The sequence below is a fragment of the Gobius niger genome (assembly GCF_951799975.1).
Source record: "Gobius niger genome assembly, chromosome: 4".
In the NCBI taxonomy this organism is placed as follows: Eukaryota; Metazoa; Chordata; class Actinopteri; order Gobiiformes; family Gobiidae; genus Gobius; species Gobius niger.
The window spans coordinates 41,298,890-41,323,236 of NC_136855.1; the positions used below are offsets into that span (position 1 = coordinate 41,298,890).

Genomic DNA, 24,347 nt, shown 5'->3' on the forward strand with positions numbered 1-24,347 from the left:
CCCTGCCTGGATAAATGACCCCCCCGGGTGAACACACACATGACTCCCCCCCCCCTGAGTGAACACACATGACTTAAGTACTTAGTGGAGACTCTGTGCCGTACCTTTCATGAGGATCTCGTCCTGGGGCACGCAGGGGAACAGTTTGTGGTACTGCGAGTTGTACTTGCTGACAGTCTGTGCAGAGGGACAGGGCAGAGTCATGAGCAGCTCCTTGGCGCCCCCGCTGGCCGCCGCCCCCCCGCCGACGCCGGCGGCCCCGGCGGCTGCAGACACCAGGGAGCTGTGCACCAGGCTGAGCACGTTGGCCCCGTACATGCACACGCCCTCGCGCACGTCCAGGGCCTGCAGGAGGCTGCTGCAAGACACACACTGCGCCCCCCCCCGCCCCCGTCAGTGCCGGGACAGGCCCACCGCGCTACTCTAGGGGCCAGAGGGACGGCTAGTGCTACGGTCTGATACACCGGGAGGCAGCAGACTACAGGCGGGTCAGACTACAGGCGGGTCAGGGTCACACACATCTGCAACTACACTTTGGTTTGTTTTTAAAGCCACACATTCTTTCTCTGTGTTAAAAAACTCGCTCCAAATGATCAGCCAGACCCAAGATTTGCGACCGTCAGCATCAAAAACACGACTGCTCAAAGGTTTGTGGTCGCCCCGGCCAGTTCTAGAGCTTCTCGATCATCACAAGGGTTTTCTAACCATCAATGACCTCCTTACACGATAAGCTAACACAACGTACCGTCAAAGGGGGGGTATTATGCGACTTTTTCAAGCTTTCCATCATGTTATTCTGTCACTCCCTCATTAAAAACATGGCTGAAGTGTTGCCTTGGCACATTCACCAATTTCTTCCCTAAAGTTTTTTCCCCTAAATGTTCCCAATTTCCCCCCCCAATTTTACTAAAATTTTACCCCTAGATTTTCCCCTTTTATTTATTTTTTTTCCCGATTTTTTCTAATTTTCTTTAACCCAATTTCTTCCCTAGATTTTCCATATTTTCCCCCATTTTTTTCCGTCATTTTTTCTGAATTTTCCCACAGACGTCCTCCTAGATTATCTAATTTTGTCTTCAATGTTTTCTCCAATTTTCCCCCTAGATTTTCCTCCCAATTTTTCCAACTTTATTCCCCAATTGTTAAAGGAACAGGCCACCGTTTTTACATACTAAGATATGTTCTTACCTAACCTTAGTCGTGTTAATATATCCCCGTCTGGTCTTTGTCCGTGCGCTCACACATACGCAGCCTCTCCCACATGTCACATAGCTCCAAAAAAGCTCACGATAGAAGCTACCAAGCTCTTCCACGTGTTCCCTATTTAAATAAAGTTACGTGAAGTGTTTCCATGCGAAGTATATTTACACAGAAATGTAACATGTGGATTTTATAAGCAGATAAAAAGAGGAACTATATTGTGAGGCGTAATGATACAGGAGCAGTAACTCCTAAAGACTTCCCCGCTCACTTCCGTCAATAGAAGCTGCGTGACTTGTACAGAGCCTTTTACAACAAGCAGAAAATATATTTTGGGAAAGTGCTGCGCATTCCTGCCTCATGGTGGAGCTCCTGAGTCCTGTGTCGTCGTAAATCTGTGAAACATTACTGCACTATATACTTTCTGCTTGTTATCACAGCCCGGCACGATGCACGTAAAAGGTTCACCAGTTATCCACGCTTCTTCAACTGTTCTCTGCTCGCTCTCTACAAGTCGGGGATATATTAACTATAGTTAACTATATTAACTCGATATATTAACTCGGCTAAGATTAGGTAAGAACATATCTTAGTATATAAAAACGGTGGCCTATTCCTTTAAAGCCACACATTCTTTCTCTGTGTTAAAAAACTCGCTCCAAATGATCAGCCAGACCCAAGATTTGTGACCGTCAGCATCAAAAACACACCTGCTCAAAGGTTTGTGGTCGCCCCGGCCAGTTCTAGAGCTTCTCGATCATCACAAGGGTTTTCTAACCATCAATGACCTCCTTACACGATAAGCTAACACAACGTACCGTCAAAGGGGGGGGTATAATGCGACTTTTTCCAGCTTTCCATCATGTTATTCTGTCACTCCCTCATTAAAAACATGGCTGAAGTGTTGCCTTGGCACATTCACGTATTTCTGAGAAACACACTAAATTTTTAACCCAATTTCTTCCCTAAAGTTTTTCCCCCTAAATGTTCCCAATTTTTCCCCCCCAATTTTTTAAAATTCTTACCCCTAGATTTTCCCCTTTTACTTATTTATTTTTTCATTTTTTTCTAATTTTTTAACCCAATTTCTTCCCTAGATTTTCCATATTTTCCCCCATTTTTTTTCGTCATTTTTTCTGAATTTTCCCACAGACGTCCTCCTAGATTCTCTAATTTTGTCTTCAATGTTTTCTCCAATTTTCCCCCTAGATTTTCCTCCCAATTTTTCCAACTTTATTCCCCAATTGTTTACTTACATTTTCCCAATTTTCCCTATAGATTTTCCCTTTTTGTTTCATTTTTTTTTTTTACTTTTTCTACTTTTTTAAACCCAATTTCCTCCCTAAAGTTTTTTCCCCTAAATGTTCCCAGTTTTTTCACCCAATTTTTCTAAAATCTTACCCCTAGATTTTCCCCTTTTATTTATTTATTTTTTCAATTTTTTCTAATTTTCTTTAACCCAATTTCTTCCCTAGATTTTCCATATTTTCCCCCATTTTTTTTCGTCATTTTTTCTGAATTTTCCCACAGACGTCCTCCTAGATTCTCTAATTTTGTCTTCAATGTTTTCTCCAATTTTCCCCCTAGATTTTCCTCCCAATTTTTCCAACTTTATTCCCCAATTGTTTACTTACATTTTCCCAATTTTCCCTATAGATTTTCCCTTTTTGTTTCATTTTTTTTTTTTACTTTTTCTACTTTTTTAAACCCAATTTCCTCCCTAAAGTTTTTTCCCCTAAATGTTCCCAGTTTTTTCACCCAATTTTTCTAAAATCTTACCCCTAGATTTTCCCCTTTTATTTATTTATTTTTTCAATTTTTTCTAATTTTCTTTAACCCAATTTCTTCCCTAGATTTTCCATATTTTCCCCCATTTTTTTTCGTCATTTTTTCTGAATTTTCCCACAGACGTCCTCCTAGATTCTCTAATTTTGTCTTCAATGTTTTCTCCAATTTTCCCCCTAGATTTTCCTCCCAATTTTTCCAACTTTATTCCCCAATTGTTAACTTACATTTTCCCATTTTTTTCTAATTTTTTCCCCCCAATTTTCCCTTTTTTTTTATTTTTATTTTTTACTTTTTCTACTTTTTCAAACCCAACTTCCTCCCTAGATTTTCTATTTCTCTCCCAATTTTTCTCAATTTCCCCCAAATTTTCCTCCTAGATTTTCTAATTTTGTGTTTTTAGAAGTTTTTCCCCGTTGATCCCAACATTATCTCAATGTTTTCTCAAAATGCTCCACAATTTTCCCCCTAGATTTTCCCTTTTTTTCTCCTCCATTTTTGTCTCCAGTTTGTCTCCACATTCACGTATTTCTGAGTAATCTGTAAAAATCTGTAAAAACTCCCATTTTAGGGATAGGTTTGCCTGAGTCCTCCTAGGAACGCCCCCACCTCCTGGAGACGCCTCCGAGCTTCATGATTCACTAGCATGCCGTTGGTTAAAAGAGAAAGCCGGTTTTCTATGCCGAGTCATTCCCACCACTGCCTGCGGGGGGCGCTCCAGACCAGCCTTCTCACTGTTGTCTCTTTACACGGACGTCATTCTAATCATGAAACCTAAATTATATCAAAGCTGAGGCTCCAACACGGACGTTTTAAAGCCTCAGATTTTCAAACTAAATTCCAATCCAACACACAAACTGCACCGCCCAAAACATACCTTCACCTTCGCCTTCACCTTCACCTTCGCTGCCATTTCTCCAAAGCCTCATTTTCCCGTCACCGCCTTCTTCACCAGTTTACTCTTCACAACTACCACATCCTCCGCAAACCTCCCCAGTCCAGCCTCTCCCAGCCCCCCCCCCCCCCCCCCCCCCTCTCTACACGGGCTCGGGCTTGGCTTGTGTCTGCAGCTTCTATTAATATCGTATTGTCCTTGAGCATACGGTCCCGCGGCGGGGAGCGCTCCGACCGCCGCCGGCGCCAGGAACGTGGTTATTAGAGAGAAACCGCACAATATGCCAGAAATATGGTTCAGCAAGAACATTTAAGAGACATGAGAAACAAAGACATGAGGATGTGACAGGTTTGTTTTGTCATTGTTTGGTTTGATGGAAGTCGTTTTGCATGAGTGAAATCCTAGTTTTAGTTGAACAAAATCAGCAAAATAGAGCATAATGTGATCAACAGTTTTACAGTAGCCAACAGTGACTTGATCTCTTTTTCATTGTTTGCCACTTTTTTTGTCTTTTTTGGGGGGGTTTTGTCTTTTTTTTTTTCACTCTTTAATTCTTATTTTTTGTCACTTTTGAAATAATTTTCCCCACTTTTTTGTCATTTTTTGTCATTTTTTGTCCCTTTTTTAAATAATTTTTTGCCACTTTTTAGTCTTTTTTTAATCACTTTTTCGTCACGTTTTAGTAATTTTTTCATCACTTTTTTGTCATTTTTTTACTTTTTTGTCACTTTTTAAATATTTTTTTTCCACTTTTTTGTAATTTTTTGGTTATTTTTTTATTCTTTTTTTTGTAATTTTTTGTGACTTTTTTTGTGACTTTTTTAAATATTTTTTTTCCACTTTTTTGTCATTTTTTGGTTATTTTTTTATTCTTTTTTTTGTAATTTTTTGTGACTTTTTTGTGACTTTTTTGTCATTTTTTTATCACTTTTTGGTCACGTTTTTGTCGCTCTTTTGTTGCATTTTCACCCTGGTTTGCGCCAGGAACGTGGTTATTAGAGAGAAACCGCACGATATGCCAGAAATATGGTTCAGCAAGAACATTTAAGAGACATGAGAAACAAAGACATGAGGATGTGACAGGTTTGTTTTATCATTAGGTAGTGTTAGTTTAGTTAGTTTGGTTTGATGGAAGTAGTTTTGCATGAGTGAGTGAGTTTCTGATCAGTTAAATCCATGTTAATTGTTATATTTGTGCGTAGGAAGAGTCTAATGGAAAAAGTGCCAGTGGGTCGTGCGCCAAACGCAGCGATATCAAGCGTGAAACACAAAGAACTGCAATTATTAAGTTTGGTATTTATTTGCATTTGTACATGTTACATTAAAACAAATGTTAACTATGGCAAAATCCTAGTTAGAGCATAGAACATAGAGCGTAATGTAATCAACAGTTTTACAGTAGCCTACCAACAGTGACTTTATCTCTTTTTCAATGTTTGGCACTTTTTTGTCTTTTTGGGGTTTTTTTGTCATTTTTTTGTCATTTTGTGTGACTTTTTTGTCATTTTTTGGCCATTTTTTTGTCTTTTTTTCATCACTTTTTAGTGACTTTTTTGTCATTTTTTATCACTTTTTGTCACTTTTTAAAATATTTTTTTGCCACTTTTTCGTCATTTTTTTAAATCACTTTTTTGTCGTTTTTTTTGTCACTTTTTAGTCTTTTTGTCTTTTTTTAAAAAAAATTGTGTGACTTTTTTGTGACTTTTTTAAAATAATTTTTTGTCATACTTTTTTTATCACTTTTTTTTTGTCACTTTTTTATTCTTTTTTTTGTCATTTTTTGTGACTTTTTTGTCATTTTTTTGTCATTTTTTCATCACTTTTTTGGTCATTTTCTGTCACTTTTTTGTCACTTTTTTGTCACTTTTTTGTCACTTTTTAAATATGTTTTTGTCATTTTTTGTAATTTATTTGTCATTTTTTTGTCATTTTTTCATCACTTTTTTGGTCATTTTCTGTCACTTTTTTGTCACTTTTTTAAAATATTTTTTTGTCATTTTTTTGTGACTTTTTTGTCATTTTTTTTGTCTTTTTTTGTCATTTTTTTGTCTTTTTGTCTTCTTTTTTTTAATTGTGTGACTTTTTGGTCCTTTTTTGTCATTTTTTGTGACTTTTTGTGACTTTTTTGTGACTTTTTTAAAATAATTTTTTGTGACTTTTTTGTCACTTTTTTAAATATTTTTTTGTCATTTTTTGTCATTTTTTTGTCATTTTTTGAGACTTTTTAAAAATCATTCTTTGTCATTTTTTCATCACTTTTTTGTCCCTCTTTTGCTGCACTTTCACCCTGTTTTTCTTCTCATTTTTGACGCAATCATGACCCAGAAGCGTTTGGATTTGGGTAAAGCCAGGTTCAGGTGGGGGTTAAGAGGTTAACACAGGAAACACAAGACTAGAATGCAGTTAAACCAAACATGAAAGATCACATATTGTGCTCTGGAATTTTGTAGAAACATGAATGAAACTAGAAAAAAGCTGCACAATATGGGATCTTAAAGTCGCCTAAACGTAAAACAGAGAGAATGAAGCGACAAAAAACAAACTGAATCTCAAATCGAAATATTCTTCAGTGTTTTGGACGAATGGCTCCAGTTTGTGATTTGTCGCCCGCTGATGGAGAGAAAGTTCACGAGGCCAAACTCACCGAGCCGCGGTAACATTTCTTCACGTCCTCATAAGAAAGATCCTCGATCAGGTGGAACCTGCAGGACAGAGGAAACACGGGGTTAAACCAGAATCTGGGGGTAAATGCTCCGTATAGGACCTTATAGAACATAATGGAAACAGCTGACGTGCTGAACTTCTGACTGATCTGAACCAGAGCCGTGGGAAGATATTTTAGTTAGGGGGCGCTGAGGGACAAAATGTACCCCCAAAATACTGTTTCTGTGCATGAATCCTGTTTATTAACCTCTTAACTCCCGCCTGAACCGAGAGCATTTTCTCCAGTTCAGCTTTACCCAAATCCTGTAGGCCAGTGTGACGCCTCATCTGAAAGACCTACAAAACTAAATGGATCTTTTTCCTCACATCATCAGATTTTTTTCCATCTTTTTTTTGGGGGGATATTCAACTCTTTTTTTTGTCATTTTTTGTTTGTTTTTTGTCATTTTTTGTTATTTTTTTTGTCATTTTTTGTCATTTTTTTAGTTATTTTTTTGTCTTTTTTTTCCTTTTTTGTCTTTTTTGTTGTTTTTTTTCAGCCGTGAGATCGTAAATGTACTGGTGGCACTGACTTCACAGCATGTTGATTATTACCATTTAAATGACCTGTTTCCTTGTCATTTTCAGCCTTTATCAGGGGCGGACTGGCCATGTGTCCATTCTGGAAGAGCACAGAAGGGCCACCACTTTTTTCTCATTTTTTTGTCAATTTTTTTTTCAATTTTTTTATCATTTTTTTTATCACATTTTTGTCATTTTTTAATCCCTTTTTTGTCACATTTTTGTCACATTTTTGTCATTTTTTCTACAATTTTTTGTCAATTTCTTGTGACATTTTTGTGACATTTTTGCCACTTTTTCCATCAATTTTTTGTCACTTTTTTGGTCACATTTTTGCCAAATTTTTATCACATTTTTTGTCATTTTTTTGGTCATTTTTTTGGTCTTTTTTTGTTATTTTTCTGTCATTTTGTTGTTGTTTTTTTGGTCAAATTTTTGTCATTTTTTTCTACAATCTTTTGTCAATTTCTTGTGACATTTTTGTAACATTTTTGCCACTTTTTCCATCAATTTTTCGTCACTTTTTTGTCACATTTTTTATCACACTTTTGTCATTTTTTGGTTCTTTTTTTATCCATTTTTTGCCAAATTTTTGTCAAATTTTTGTCATTTTTTTCTGTCATTTTTTTGTCAAATTTTTGTCATTTTTTTCTACAATTTTTTGTCAATTTCTTGTGACATTTTTGTGACATTTTTGCCACATTTTCCATCAATTTTTCGTCACTTTTTTGTCACATTTCCATCATTGTTTTCGTCTCAGTTTTGTCGCTATTTTCTCACCTTTTTTCCAGAAGCTTTTGGATTGGGGTAAAGCCAAACTGGAGAAAATGTGCTCGGTTCAGGCGGGAGTTAAGAGGTTAAAATATGTCTTTTTGGAAGTGCCGCATTTACGCTAACTTGGGTCAGGCTGGTCAGAGTCCAGGCCTGTTTTTCCGCCCCCGGTCTTTATACAGTATTAAAGCTCAGGTTAGGGTTTGGCTGAATCCTGCATGTGATATGATATGCTCAGTCTCCGAGCACGGATATCACGTTTATATTTGTGTTTGTATGTGGACACAGAGCTCGTGTACTTTAGGTCTGCATTAGTATCAGCTCGTATAAAGGCTGTGCCCGTGACGGTGTCGGGTTCACGTGGCCAAACCTGTTTCTTTATCAAACATGAGTTGACTTTTCCCGTCAGTGGAACGAGGAGGGTTCAGTTCAGTCCAATGAAAATGATACTTCAAAAAATACAGCTATTACTTTTCTGAAGTCCTACGGATTTACTTGCATTTAAGACTGTAAACTATTTTATTGTAAACTCTATTATTTATATATTTTAATATTCTTCATTCATTGTACATAAGAAACCCCTATTTACTATTATTTGTTTACGCATTTCCTCTGTGTGAGTGTTTCTGGAGAGCTGAGTTTCTCTATTGTGAGATCAATGAAGCCTCATCTTATCTGACGGTTTACATTATTGTTAAAGTTTGAAAGTAAAACTGGAGGACAGACAGGTTCTGGCAGATCCTTAAAGGGCAGTTTGTCTTGAATTTGTCTTGAAATCAAAGGCAGATCAGTCTGGATGTGGCTTCATTTTGCTCTCACAATAACACAGTGTTGTGAGATGATGTTTTAACTGATTAACAACATTTTTGCAGAATCTGAAATCACATAAATGTTTCTTTATAAGTGTTTATACTGTTTTATTGATTTTCCACTAAACTGGTATATTGTTTATATTGGGGGCTGCTTTATTAAGTAATGTTCATTTGAAATAAGGTGTTATGAACCAAAATATATAAACAAGTGCTTTTTAATCTGTTTTTTGTCATATTTTGTCCCTTTTATTTTATTACTTTTTAATATTTTTGTTGTTGTTTTTTATCACTTTTTCATTACTCACGTGACACCTTTTTTTTGTCATTTTTTGGTCATATTTTGTCCCTTTCATTTTATTACTTTTTAAAATATTTTTTGGTAATTTTTTATCACTTTGTCATTACTTTTTGTAATTTTTTCGTAATTTTTTTGAGACTTTTTTTGCCACTGTTTTAGTCTTTTTTTAGTCATTTTTTTATGGCTTTTTTGTCTTTTTTTTGTATTTTTTGACACTTTTTTGTCATTTTTTGTCTCTTTTTTATCGCTTTTTCATCACTTTTTTTGTCATTTTTTGGTCATATTTTGTCCCTTTTATTTTATTACTTTTTAATATTTTTTGTTGTTGTTTTTTATCACTTTTTTATTACTTTTTGTAATTTTTTCATCATTTTTTTGAAACTTTTTTTTTGCCTTTTTTAGTCTTTTTTGGTGCCTTTTTTGTAATTTTTTTTTAACTTTTTTGTAATTTTTTTGACACTTTTTTGCACGTTTTTTTGGTCATTTTTTGTCATATTTTGTCCCTTTCATTTTATTACTTTTTAAAATATTTCTTTGTAATTTTTTATCACTTTGTCATTACTTTTTGTAATTTTTTCGTAATTTTTTTAAGACTTTTTTTGCCATTTTTTTTAGTCTTTTTTTTGTCATTTTTTGTCTCTTTTTTATCGCTTGTTCATCACTTTTTTGTAATTTTTTCATCACTTTTTCATCACTTTTTCATCACTTTTATGTCATTTTTTGTCACGTTTTTTTTGTCATTTTTTGGTCATATTTTGTCCCTTTCATTTTATTATATATTTAGTAATTTTTTTGAAACTTTTTTGCCACTTTTTTTTGGTCTTTTTTTGTCATTTTTTTATCGCTTTTTCATCACTTTTTTGTCATTTTTTTTGTCTCCTAAATCAGGCACCAGGACAGAAAACTTCATGAAGACGACACAAACATGGACCTGATCGAGCCAGTTTTAGATTCAGCCGATCAAAACTGTCCCAAATCAACTCACAAAACCATTTCTTGTAAAACCACTGTTACAAATTCATGGATCCGTTTTTCAAAGTGCTCATTTCAAATTTCTTCCCTGATGTTCAAACATAACGCTCCCCTGAGGCCCAGACGGTGTGAGGATAACGTTTGCCTCTTCATCACCATCGCCCTGGTATCGCCTGAAGCCGATCCTCCTCCTCCTCCTCCTCCTCCTCCTGACAGCGCTCGCCTCGCCGCCTCACACATGACGGCTTAATCACGGGTCTGTGAGAGGCTCCGCAGACACGGCTTAGAGATTATCAGAGATGTTCTTTTTATAGTGACAATAGCAGCTGACATGATAGCATTACTGCGTCAGGAGGAGGAGGAGGAGGAGGAGGAGGAGGAGGAGGAGGAGCAGCAGATGTTCCAGCAGCCCAATGGAACCACTGCTGCGTGACTGTTCTACACAGAGATTAAACTAACATGGAACTGCCTCCCACCCTCGTCGATGCTTTGCTTGAGGCTCCAAAGGTTCTCAATAGGGCTGAGGTCAGGGAAGGAGGGGGTCCACATCATGAGTTTCTCTCCTTTTATGCCCATAGCAGCCAGGGGCGGACCGGCCGTATGTCCGTTCTGGAAGAGCACAGAGGGGCCACCGGTCCCGCCTCAACCGAGCTTTACCCAAACGTAAAAGCTACAAAGGAAAGCATCAAAATGGCGAGAAAAAGAGGATGAAAACATGGGAAAAACACGGACAAAAAACACAACAAAAAATGATAGAAAAAATAATTTAAAAAACAACAAAAACTCAACAAAAATGTGACAAAAATGTGAAAAAATTCAACAGAAATGTGACAAAAAATCAACAAAAATGTGACAAAAATTCAACAAAAATGTAACAAAAATGTGACAAAAACTCAACAAAAATGTGACAAAAATGTGACAAAAACTCAACAAAAATGTGACAAAAAATCAACAAAAATGTGACAAAAATTCAACAAAAATGTAACAAAAATGTGACAAAAACTCAACAAAAATGTGACAAAAATGTGACAAAAACTCAACAAAAATGTGACAAAAAATCAACAAAAATGTGACAAAAACTCAACAAAAATGTGACAAAAATGTGACAAAAACTCGACAAAAATGTGACAAAAACTCGACAAAAACTCGACAAAAATGTGACAAAAACTCGACAAAAATGTGACAAAAAAATCAACATTTTTTTTTTTTAAATATCAACAAAAATGACAAAAATGCAACAAAAATGTCACAAAAACTCAACAAAAAAATTACAAAAAAATTAACAAAAATGACAAAAATGCAACAAAATTGTGACAAAAATATGACAAAAACTCAACAAAAAAATTCAACAAAATTCAACAAAAATGTGACAAAAATGTGACAAAAACTCAACAAAAATGTGACAAAAACTCGACAAAAATGTCACAAAAACTCAACAAAAAAATTCAACAAAAATGTGACAAAAATTCAACAAAAATGTAACAAAATGAAAAAAATAAATAAAAGAAAAAAAACATACAAAAGGTGACACAACACAGCAACAACGCGAGGAAAAAGGTCAGTTTTGTGGGTCTTAGCTTTCAAATGAGGTGTTCCACAGCCAAAAGAGGACAGAATGCATTTGGTTTAGGCGGGGGGTAAGAGGTTAAAATATGTATTTGTGGAAGTGTCACAATTACGATAACTTGGGCCGGGCTGGTCAGAGTCCAGGGCTGTTTTTCAGTCCCAGTCCAGCCCCTGATAGCAGCCAGTGATGCAGAGGTTTTCTTTACAGCAGGACATGGTGCGTTGTCATGATGAAGATGATCTTGTTAGAGAAAAGCTCTTCTTTTTGTAGCATAGACCATCCACTCCTCCATCCATCTGACCATCCAGGGTCACACGGCCTCATCACTGAACACGACTGTTTGAAAATGAGTCCTCATGTATTTCTGAGCCACTGCAGCCGTTTCTGCTTCAGCTTCAATGAACAGTTTAGGGGAGGCCGGATAGAAGGTTTATGCACAACTGCAGCCTCTGGAGGGTCCTACACCTTCATGTTCTGGAGACTCCAGAGGCACCAGCAGCTTCAAATACAAATAATTAAACACCTCGGAGCCGCATTAGCCGGTTCTAACGCCCGACACAGTGTTGTTCCTCCTGCATTATAACGTCTAACGCGGCTCCTCGTTGTTTAATCCACTTATACCAGGGTCCCACAAACCTAACATTTATAATAAATGTGTTTTTCATTGACTAAAGTCACTAAATCTGCCAGACTACGGGACTATTTTGTGTGGGTTATTAGCCGGTCACTGAAGGCTGGTCTCAGAGCGAGTCATTCTCCGCAGCTATTACGAGGATCTCAGTCAGGCTCAACGACACAACATCAGCACAGAATCACAACACAACAGGACTAACCCGGAAACACTTTTCCCTGGAAGGAAACACCGATATGCGGCACTCGTGGGCAGGAGTTATTTACCTTTTACAAGGTTTAACCTGAAGCTAAAGCTAGCTAGCTCAACCAGCTCAACTGTTTATGGAAACAGCTGCGGTGGAGTCGCTCACACCTGGGCCCCCCCAACTCAAACTTTTATGTTTGACTTTACTAATCCAGACAAATGTGCTTCAATGCAGGATCATTTTATGTACGCCTGAAAATGATGAATAGCCTTAACCGTTTCCAATAGAAATGTAAAGCTCATATGTTATTAACAGTAGCTAACCTAGCTGCTCACTCTCCTCTACAAACATTTAGCAAACACTAAATCCATCTCAGACGTTCCTGTCAGTCACTAATTACGCCTTTATCTGACTCAGCTGTGTCAGGCGTTGCTATGGCGACGCCACAGCGGAGTGACATCCCAGTGATTTAACTACCGGACTACGTGTGCGGTTACACCAAAATAATGCACCAGCCAATCAGAATCCAGTATTCACCCAGAACATGGTGTAACTGTTTTTGCAGCAGCTGTTCTCTTAATCTGATGTGTGTGTCTGGCTGAAACCGTCCTTATTGTGCCTTTATCTGCACAAACCTGTGTGTGAATCTCTTATCAGTTCGATGATTACGCTTCATCTTGCATTCAACTATTTCACGCTTTTCATCAGCAGAGAGATCCTTTTTCTTTCCCATATTGCTTGGAAATGTTGGTTAACTGGGCTTAATCTGAAAACTAATCATCCCAGGTCTTCAAAGAGCCTGTATGACACTGAAAATACAATTTGCATCATAATTTGGAACGCGGTGTAAAGTGCAATGCTATCTAATGGAAAACTAGCTTGTGCACAAGGTTAATCGTGCAGACTCGCATAAATCTTACAGTTGTCATCGCCTTCGTTTATGTATTTATGTGTTTAAATGTGTTTATGCGACAGCTTTGAAGTTACATTTTCCTCCATCTGTGGTGGATGTGCCGCGCTGAGCTCCGCGTGTGGGGAACGTGTGAAAACATACACCCACTTTTTTGTAATTTTTTTTTTTTACTTTTTTTTTTTCGTGTGTGTCACTTTTTTGTCATTTTTTTAATAGCTTTTTTGTCGCTTTTTAGTCATTTTTTCATCACTTTTTTGTCATTTTTTCATCACTTTTTTGTCATTTTTTCATCACTTTTTTGTCATTTTTTCATCACTTTTTTGTCATTTTTTTCATCACTTTTTAGTCATTTTTTCATCACTTTTTTGTAATTTTTTCCATCATTTTTTTGTCATTTTTTCATCACTTTTTCGTCATTTTTTCATCACTTTTTTGTCATTTTTTGGTCATTTTTTTCATCACTTTTTTGTCATTTTTTTAATCACTTTTTTGTCATTTTTTTAATCGCTTTTTCATCACTTTCTTGTCATTTTTTCATCACTTTTTTGTCATTTTTTCATCACTTTTTTGTCATTTTTTCATCACTTTTTGACACTTTTTTTGACACTTTTTTTGACACTTTTTTCATCACTTTTTTGTCATTTTTTGACACTTTTTTGTCATTTTTTCATCACTTTTTTGTCATTTTTTCATCACTTTTTTGTCATTTTTTTGTCGTTTTTTCATCACTTTTTTGTCATTTTTTCATCATTTTTCATCACTTTCTTGTCATTTTTTCATCACTTTTTTGTCATTTTTTCATCACTTTTTGACACTTTTTTTGACACTTTTTTTGACACTTTTTTCATCACTTTTTTGTCATTTTTTGACACTTTTTTGTCATTTTTTCATCACTTTTTTGTAATTTTTTCATCACTTTTTTGTCATTTTTTTGTCGTTTTTTCATCACTTTTTTGTCATTTTTTCATCATTTTTCATCACTTTCTTGTCATTTTTTCATCACTTTTTTGTCATTTTTTTAATCGCTTTTTCATCACTTTCTTGTCATTTTTTCATCACTTTTTTGTCATTTTTTTTGTCTCCTAAATGTGACACCAGGACGGAAAACTTCATGAAGACAACATAAACATGGACCCGATCGAGCCATTTTTAGATTCAGCCAATCAAAACCGTCCCAAATCAACTCACAAAACCATTTTCTTGTAAACCACTGTTACAAATCCATGGATCCGTTTTTCAAAGTCTGCTCTTCGGATTGTTCGTTGATGTATTTATGTATTTCTGTGTTTAAATGTGTTTATGCGACAGCTCTGAAGGTACGTTTTCCTCCATCTGTGGTGGAAATGCTCCGCGTGTGGGAGAACGTGTGAAAACATAAACCGCCGTATCGGACACAAACGTGAGACGAACAGTATGTGTGAACACCTGCTCGTGTAGAGACTCTGGTCGCTCCCACAGCGGCAGCAGAGTCGCTCTCTGTGCCTGTGACAGATACGAACACACAGATGAAGCGGATTCACTGTGGAGGCTGATCTCACGAACCAACGACGCCTTCATTCATAAAAACACCCGTCTGTCAATCTTACACGCCGTTTACAGCTCGGATCAACACGCAGACGTTTCACAACAGTCGGATCGTCTGTCAGATAAAAGGTTTACAAGCCTCACATAACTTTGTAACTGCGGCTTTAAACTGGATTATATTGTTCTCTTCAGTTGTTCCATTTATTTATCTTTATAGTTTCACTTGATGTAATACAGAGATGGGGAGACATTTTTGGCGCTGTCTTTTTGGACCTCAAAAAGACATTTGATAAGCCACCCCTTTTTTTTTTTAACTTTTTTGTTATTTTTGTGTCATTTTTTCATCACTTTTTTATCACTTTTTTGTCATTTTTTTGTCATTTTTTCATCACTTTTTTGTCATTTTTTCATCACTTTTTTGTCATTTTTTCATCACTTTTTTGTCATTTTTTTATCACTTTTTTGTCATTTTTTCATCATTTTTTGTCATTTTTTCGTCACTTTTTTGTCATTTTTTAATCACTTTTTGTCTTTTTTTTTGTCATTTTTTCATCACTTTTTTGTCATTTTTTCATCACTTTTTTGTCATTTTTTTTATCACTTTTTTGTCATTTTTTGGTCAGTTTTTCATCACTTTTTTGTCATTTTTTTGTCATTTTTTCATCGCTTTTTGTCATTTTTTCATCACTTTTTTGTCATTTTTTTGTCATTTTTTTATCGCTTTTTCATCATTTTTTCATCACTTTTTTGTCATTTTTTGGTCATTTTTTTCATCACTTTTTTGTCATTTTTTTAATCACTTTTTTGTCATTTTTTTAATCGCTTTTTCATCACTTTCTTGTCATTTTTTCATCACTTTTTTGTCATTTTTTCATCACTTTTTTGTCATTTTTTCATCACTTTTTGACACTTTTTTTGACACTTTTTTTGACACTTTTTTCATCACTTTTTTGTCATTTTTTGACACTTTTTTGTCATTTTTTCATCACTTTTTTGTCATTTTTTCATCACTTTTTTGTCATTTTTTTGTCGTTTTTTCATCACTTTTTTGTCATTTTTTCATCATTTTTCATCACTTTCTTGTCATTTTTTCATCACTTTTTTGTCATTTTTTCATCACTTTTTGACACTTTTTTTGACACTTTTTTTGACACTTTTTTCATCACTTTTTTGTCATTTTTTGACACTTTTTTGTCATTTTTTCATCACTTTTTTGTAATTTTTTCATCACTTTTTTGTCATTTTTTTGTCGTTTTTTCATCACTTTTTTGTCATTTTTTCATCATTTTTCATCACTTTCTTGTCATTTTTTCATCACTTTTTTGTCATTTTTTTAATCGCTTTTTCATCACTTTCTTGTCATTTTTTCATCACTTTTTTGTCATTTTTTTTGTCTCCTAAATGTGACACCAGGACGGAAAACTTCATGAAGACAACATAAACATGGACCCGATCGAGCCATTTTTAGATTCAGCCAATCAAAACCGTCCCAAATCAACTCACAAAACCATTTTCTTGTAAACCACTGTTACAAATCCATGGATCCGTTTTTCAAAGTCTGCTCTTCGGATTGTTCGTTGATGTATTTATGTATTTCTGTGTTTAAATGTGTTTATGCGACAGCTCTGAAGGTACGTTTTCCTCCATCTGTGGTGGAAATGCTCCGCGTGTGGGAGAACGTGTGAAAACATAAACCGCCGTATCGGACACAAACGTGAGACGAACAGTATGTGTGAACACCTGCTCGTGTAGAGACTCTGGTCGCTCCCACAGCGGCAGCAGAGTCGCTCTCTGTGCCTGTGACAGATACGAACACACAGATGAAGCGGATTCACTGTGGAGGCTGATCTCACAAACCATTCATAAAAACACCCGTCTGTCAATCTTACACGCCGTTTACAGCTCGGATCAACACGCAGACGTTTCACAACAGTCGGATCGTCTGTCAGATAAAAGGTTTACAAGCCTCACATAACTTTGTAACTGCGGCTTTAAACTGGATTATATTGTTCTCTTCAGTTGTTCCATTTATTTATCTTTATAGTTTCACTTGATGTAATACAGAGATGGGGAGACATTTTTGGCGCTGTCTTTTTGGACCTCAAAAAGACATTTGATAAGCCACCCCTTTTTTTTTTTAACTTTTTTGTTATTTTTGTGTCATTTTTTCATCACTTTTTTATCACTTTTTTGTCATTTTTTTGTCATTTTTTCATCACTTTTTTGTCATTTTTTCATCACTTTTTTGTCATTTTTTCATCACTTTTTTGTCATTTTTTTATCACTTTTTTGTCATTTTTTCATCATTTTTTGTCATTTTTTCGTCACTTTTTTGTCATTTTTTAATCACTTTTTGTCTTTTTTTTTGTCATTTTTTCATCACTTTTTTGTCATTTTTTCATCACTTTTTTGTCATTTTTTTTATCACTTTTTTGTCATTTTTTGGTCAGTTTTTCATCACTTTTTTGTCATTTTTTTGTCATTTTTTCATCGCTTTTTGTCATTTTTTCATCACTTTTTTGTCATTTTTTTGTCATTTTTTTATCGCTTTTTCATCATTTTTTCATCACTTTTTTGTCATTTTTTCATCATTTTTTCATCACTTTTTTGTCATTTTTTCATCATTTTTTCATCACTTTTTGGTCATTTTTTTAAATCACTTTTTCATCACTTTTCAGTGTGCTCTAAGTATTAAAAGCAAGTTTGAAAAGATGAGTCTTTAATCTTGATTTTAAAAGGGACAGGTCTGTGAGAACACGCAGACTGAGGGGCGGCTGTTCCACAGTTGACAGTTCGGCTTTAAACTGTATTATATTGTTCTCTTCAGTTGTTCCATTTATGTGATCTTTATAGTTTCACTTGATGTAATAGACAGATGGGGAGACATTTTTGGCGCTGTCGGAGCCAATCACATGCCGTTATTGACCAGAGTGAGCGGGTCTAACATTTGCTGCCTCGTGTGGAAAACGGCCCAGGTGACACTTCTGTAATGTAATTAGCACCTGCGGCGGAGGAGCATCAGCGTTCTCCCCCCGCCGGTCCCCGAGGAGTTTACAAGGTGCCACAAAGCGAGCGCAGGACAAGTGCAGCTGGAGGAGCCTCGTCCTCACAGAACCCGGCGCCGAAACACACATTCAGCCAAAAGAAAGACGAAGAAATGGAGAGTTTTCTGATTAGAAGGTCTTAAAGAGGGGGTGTTCTGCTTTTGTCAGCCCCATAGCACCAGTCTATATCTCACTACATGTCTTGAAATAGGCCTCTGTCTCTTTAAGAACCTCTGAGCCTTTAGACACGCCCCCTCCACACGCTGTCTGTGGCATCAGTGGGGAGGGGGTTCTGCTGAGGAGCAGTGGTTGGTTACTCGGCTGGTGACCAAAGCTCGGAGGCGTCTCCAGGAGGTGGGGGCGTTCCTAGGAGGACTCAGGCAAACCTATCCCTAAAATGGCCGCCATCAGAGTTTTTACAGATTACTCAGAAATACGTGAATGTGCCAAGGCAACACTTCAGCCATGTTTTTAATGAGGGAGTGACAGAATAACAGGATGGAAAGCTGGAAAAAGTCCATTTTGCAGAATACCCCCCCTTTAAATCAGAGTACTACGTTCACTGCAGCCTTGGTGTTTGTTTGTATAACTCAAAATAACGTGTCTAGGATATACCTCAAGTCATTAAAATGCTAAACACTGAGCCTGTCCAGCAGAAACAAGTAAGAAAACCCTGTGGTCTGTGACTGGATCGGTTTAAGACTTGTCCAGGTTTGATCCAGACGGTCCGGCTTTAGGACAGGTACAAAACGCCAGCAGAGAGAGAAGCTCTTCCTCCTCAGGGTGAGATAGTGTTACTTCTAAAAGTATCTGGTTAAGTTTCCTCTTCAGGGCTGAGTTAACCACTTAACTGCCACCTCAGGGTTAACAGTTATTCAGGTTAACCTGTGACCTGCCGTCAGAGGGTTAGGGTGAGTTAACCCTGATCAGGATATAATTAGGGTGAAGAACGACAAATACAACGCAACGTTTCACTCACACACTGCAAAAAGTAATGAACTAGATCAGTATAAACATCTCAGTTTGAGCACAATAATCCACATTTTAGTTGTTTTGACTGGTTAAGAAGTTGTTGGGCATTTGTCCCAGATTATTTCACTTGTTCTGAGATGTTTCTGACTCGTTTCGATACATTCCGTCCTTATTTCAGGTCATTTTCTTTGCCAATGGGGAAAGAAAATTGGTCTTTTCTCAGTGGCAATTTTACTTTCTTATTTCAAGCGAGATTTACCCTAGAACTGGTGTGAAATGTCCTCAAACAAGCAAAGTAAACTCGGTCCGATCAGGAAAAGTGTCTAAATGAGTGAAAACCGACAAAAACAAGAAACATTTCCTCAATTCAAGTCATTTAAGCCAATGCTTGATATTGACGTTTTGCAGTGTTTCTACCAAACGATTCCCCATTTTCCCCACATCTCTTGACTTTGGAGATGGACATTTTCAGATCTTCCAAACATTATTGTTCTGTTTTCTGGTTCTAGAAGACAAATATTTTCGTATCGGTCTCGCATATTGATCAGGTATCGGTATCAAAAACCAAGTATTGTTAAAATGCCAGTATTAAAAGAAATGTAAAGGAACCAGCCCTACTCGTTACTCCCCTGGAAAACTAACGCTTTAGACTCATGCAATACCAATAATACATACTTGTAATACTAATATATAAATACATATGTAGCTTTTACTGGCAGGTCATGACAGAAGCTCCATTCACAAACCGAGCTGCTTTAGGCCGAACAACACAAACGTCACATCACTAAATGTGTTGAGCGATAAACCTGCTTAAGTGCGTTTTATCTTGAGTACGAGTTTGCACAAACAAACATCCTTGACCAGCGCTGACCCGGCTGACCCGGCTGACCCGGCTGACCCGGCTGACCCGGCTGACCCGGCTGACCCGGCTCACACAGATGAACTCAGAGTCGCTCGTGTGGCGAGAGCGGCTCCTGTAAAGACAGACCATAAAGCAGGTGAGGTAAAGCACGAGGTGAATGAATGACCAGCTTTTACAGCACAAACTCAGTCACCCAAACCTCCGGCTGTAAAGTTCAGCCCGGGCTTCACACGCAGCCCAGTCAGGAGGTCAGGAGGTCAGGAGGTCAGGAGGTCAGGAGGTCAGGAGGTCAGGAGGTCAGGAGGTCAGGAGGTCAGGGCCGCGCTGGAGCGTCCGACGTGCTCCCAGTGGACACGGATAATTCAATCAGGAAACTGCCCGTGTTGTGGGATTAAAGGGATGTTTCAGGGTGTTTGACATAGGGCCTCATTTCCTAGTTGTGTTGCTGATTTCTGGAGATATTTCCTTTTGTAATTCATGCAGTTCTTATGTTTGAAGAGTTTCGTGGCGCTAGGCTAGTGCAAGGCTAGTGCATTTCTATGGTATCAGCTAGCCTGCATTATAGACACTCAGATGGGCCATACAGAGGGGGAGACAGCAGGTCAAGAACAAACACAAAAAACAGGAAAAGGACAAAAAAAACCACCCAGAACAGCAGAGGGAAAACATAGAGACATGGTCACACTACCTCACCTGCGAGGAGTCACGGAGAAAATAACTTTCAAAAAGCACAACATCAAGGCAATAATCAAACCACACACCAAGTTAAGACAGTTACTCGTACACCCCAAGGACAAAATTCAACCCGTAATCTACGAGATTAATCCAAATTCGATTACGATTTCGATTACAACAGTAAACGATTACAAAATTAGCATAATCGCAAAAAATCGATTATAATTTTTTTTCCATTTCTTTTTTTTTTTCATTTTTCTTTTTTTTCCCAAAATTCTTTGTTTTCGATTTTTTTTTTTTTCAGAATTTTTTTTCATTTTTTTTTTCAAAATTCTTTTTTTTTTCAATTTTTTTATTTATATTTTTTCAATTTTTTCATTTTTTTGTTTGCAAAGCAGACTTGCGTTATTTCACGGCGCTGGGATTATTTTCCCTTCGCTTTTCTCGTGCCACGGCTCACGCTTCTGCCTGACATAAAAACAAACGGCGCTGTGTGATGATGTCATCAGGCCGCGCTGCTTAGCTTCCTTGCGCAGGTGTGAGGGCCGGCCAGCAGGGGGCAGGTGTGAAACAGGGACCTCTCTTTAATCTACTTGAAATCATTTGTACTATTATGACTGTCCAGAAAACATAAAGTGTAGCGTAGTGTTTTGATTGATAAATAAATAAAATAAAGACTTTTTTTTAAAGGCAACAAATAATCGTTTGAATAATCGTGATTTCAATTATGACAAAAATAATCGTGATTATTATATTTTCAATAATCGAGCAGCCCTAACGAGATTCCATGCAAAACGTGCAATAAAACATACATTGGTGAAGCAGGACGGACTTTCAACACACGCAAACGGGAACATCAGAAGGAGACAGCGGGACGTTTAACCAGAGCAACAAAACAAAAGGCCACACAAGAAAACCTCAAATCCGCAGAATCAGACCACTGCCAAAGGGAAAATCACATTATGGACTGGGAGGGGGCGAGGGTCGTGGGCACAGAAGAGCACAAGTACAAGCGCTGGATCCGGGAGGCCATAGAGATCAGAGAGCGAGGAATTGGCTTGTTGCTCGGTGTGGCTATGCTAGTTCCTCTGACCTGAAGGTGTGAGCGCTGGTACTTCCTGTTTTCTTTTCCTGGAATAATAATCATATTTTCTAAAGATTGTGTTGTGGGCGGTGAGTTCCCGGTAGACGATCATTTACTGTGTTCAAATCATGATGTAGCGAGTTCAGAGGAGACGCCTGTGATCATAGAGGATTGATAGTTTGTCTTGAAGCTAAAGGCTAACATGCTATGAAAAAATATATAGTTGTGTAATGCATTAACCGCTTAACTCCCACCTGAAGCGAGCACATTTTCTCGACGAAACAATGATGGAAAAGTGGCAAAAATGTCACAAGAAATTGACAAAAAATTGACGAAAAATGACAAAAATGTGATTTAAAAAAATGGGAAAAATGTGACAAGAAAATTACAAAAATGTGATAAAAAAATTGACAAAAAAGGGACGAAAAATTGATAAAAATGTGATTAAAAAAAATGGCAAAAATGTGATAAAAAATTGACGAAAAAATGAAAAAAAAAAGGGACCAAAAAATGACAAAAATGTGACAAAAAAAGACAAAAATGTGACAAAAAAAGACAAAAATTTGATTAAAAAATGGACAAAAAAATAATTGAAAAAAATGTGACAAAAAAAATGACAAAAAAGTTACAAAAATGAGTTGAACACCCAACAAAAAAATGATGTGTAAAAAAATGTGATGACGTGAGGAAAAAGATCCTCTCGGTTCAGGCGGGAGTTAAGAGGTTAAATTAGCCTTTAGCTTCAAGACAAACTCCCTGATCCTCACAAACATAAACGTCTCCTCTATGGAAATATTTCTACCAGGAACTCACCGGTCTGAGCTCATCTTAATGGAAATGAACACGAACAGGAAGTACTAGCGCCCACAGCTTCAGCTCAGAGGAACTAGCGTAGCCACATTGTGCAACAAGCCGATAAGATCCATCAACAGAGATGAGGCGCCTTTACCCTGGCGCACACATGGGACGCACTTCTCCACTAACCAGCACTCGGCATGAATTACAAAAATCATCTCCAGGGACCAGCAACACTCTGGATAACGAGGAAATGAGGCCCGATGTCAAAAAGAATCCTGAAATATCCCTTTAACGGCACAACATGTGAAGAGAGAACGCTGCGTATGGGTTAAACGTATACTCGTTTTGCACATGAGCTGAGGCTTCGTAAATGACCTACTTGTTATTTATGAGCTACAAACTAAGCCAAGCAGCGAAAAACACCAAAACAAAAGTCAATTTTGAGCGAACCCATTTAGAATTTCCGATTTTTGAGAACGTGAGAAAAATGAATGAGAGTTCGAGGGCGGACATTGTTGAGTAGAGCAGATTACATTTAAGATTCATTAATGAATCACTTGGCTGTGAAAGGAACATTCAAACCTTTTCCCACATGAAGCTAAAGCGGCTAAAGAGGCTCTCAGTGCTTTAAAAAAGTCACTACAGATGAAGAGTTCAAGCTCAAAGCTGCACATGAACCAGCACCAGTCTGTGTGAACAGGCCACTCCTCGTTTGAAAGCTAAGAACCTCCAGAGTTCACAGCTTTAACGACTGGAAGCTGCACCGACACTGACTTTATCGGGGACAGGAGCTGGAATCAAAGAAGTTTATTTCCAAACTGGTTTAAACTGGAGGATCTGGAGCTCATTGTGCTCCTGTTGTTGATACAGATCATACTCATGAAATGTACAGAACACTCTTCCTCCCCTAACGTGAAAAACACTGTCGTTTTTAATCAAAGACACTATGGGCCCGATCTTGTGACTATTGCTGGGTTGCAGGCGTCATCACGGCGTTCTTAAGGCCAATACTATTGTATGGAGGAAAAATGATTTTGTTTTTGAGGACATGTTTGGTCTTGTACGGAGAGATCATGGACCCAGTGACAGATGTTAATGATCATTTTTGTCATTCATACATTTTCTTTTGAGCTATGACTTGTGAAAGTGTAATGCTGTTAATAGGAAAAACTGGTGCATGTGGACCAGGTCGTCGAGGCACCTGCCTCTGACTGCCACCCAGTCCTCTCCGCACCCGACCCCTACGGATCCCTCTGCGGGTGGTGGGTCCACAGGAGGGCGGGCCCACGTCGTCCCTTCGGGCTGGGCCCGGCCGGGCCCCGTGGGCAGAGACCCGGCCACCAGACCTCTACAGGTCGGTGGGGAGTCCTTGCCTCAAGTGGAGGAGTTCAAGTATCTCGGGGTCTTGTTCTCAGTGAGGGACGGATGGAGCGTGAGATGGACAGACGGATCGGTGCGGCGTCAGCAGTGATGCGGTCGCTGTATCGGTCTGTCGTGGTGAAGAGGGAGCGGAGTCGGGGCAAAGCTCTCGATTTACCGATCGATCTACGTTCCCACCCTCACCTATGGTCATGAGATCCTCACCTATGGTCATGAGATCTGGGTCATGACCGAAAGGACAAGATCGCGAATACAAGCGGCCGAAATGAGTTTCCTTCGCAGGGTGTCTGGGCGCACCCTCCGAGATCGGGTGAGGAGCTCAGCTACCCGGGAGGAGCTCGGAGTAGAGTCGCTGCTCCTTCACGTGGAAAGGAGCAGCTGAGGTGGCTCGGGCATCTGTTCCGAATGCCTCCTGGTCGCCTCCCGCGGGAGGTGTTCCAGGCATGTCCTAGTGGGACAAGGCCTCGTGGAAGACCCAGGACACGCTGGTGGGACTATGTCTCCGAGCTGGCCTGGTGTCGCCTCGGGGTCAGAACAGCTGGAGGAGGTGTGGCCTCGGGGTCAGAACAGCTGGAGGAGGTGTGGCCTCGGGGTCAGAACAGCTGGAGGAGGTGTGTGTGGATCGGGAAGTTTGGGCATCTCTGCTGAGACTGCTGCCCCCGCGACCCGGCCCCGGATAAAGAGGAAGAAAATGGATGGATGGAAGGAAAAACTGGCTCCTCCCCTCACTGGGTCCGGTGACATCATCATCA

The 24,347-nt window shown here is 38.1% G+C and overlaps 1 protein-coding gene across 1 annotated transcript in view; it reads right to left on the minus strand.

Annotated features, from left to right (window-relative positions):
* The window catches only part of LOC306961823 (GRAM domain-containing protein 2A-like), a gene marked incomplete at its 3' end in the record, with an annotated part of 83,276 nt that overhangs the window by 25,200 nt on the left and 33,729 nt on the right, over positions 1-24,347 (minus strand). Inside the window, exons 3-4 of the mRNA XM_079554741.1 lie at positions 6,525-6,582; positions 105-177 (exon numbers count right to left, since the gene is read on the minus strand). Of these exons, the coding sequence (XP_079410867.1) occupies positions 105-177; positions 6,525-6,582 (131 nt within the window). The remainder of the gene's footprint in view (positions 1-104; positions 178-6,524; positions 6,583-24,347) is intronic.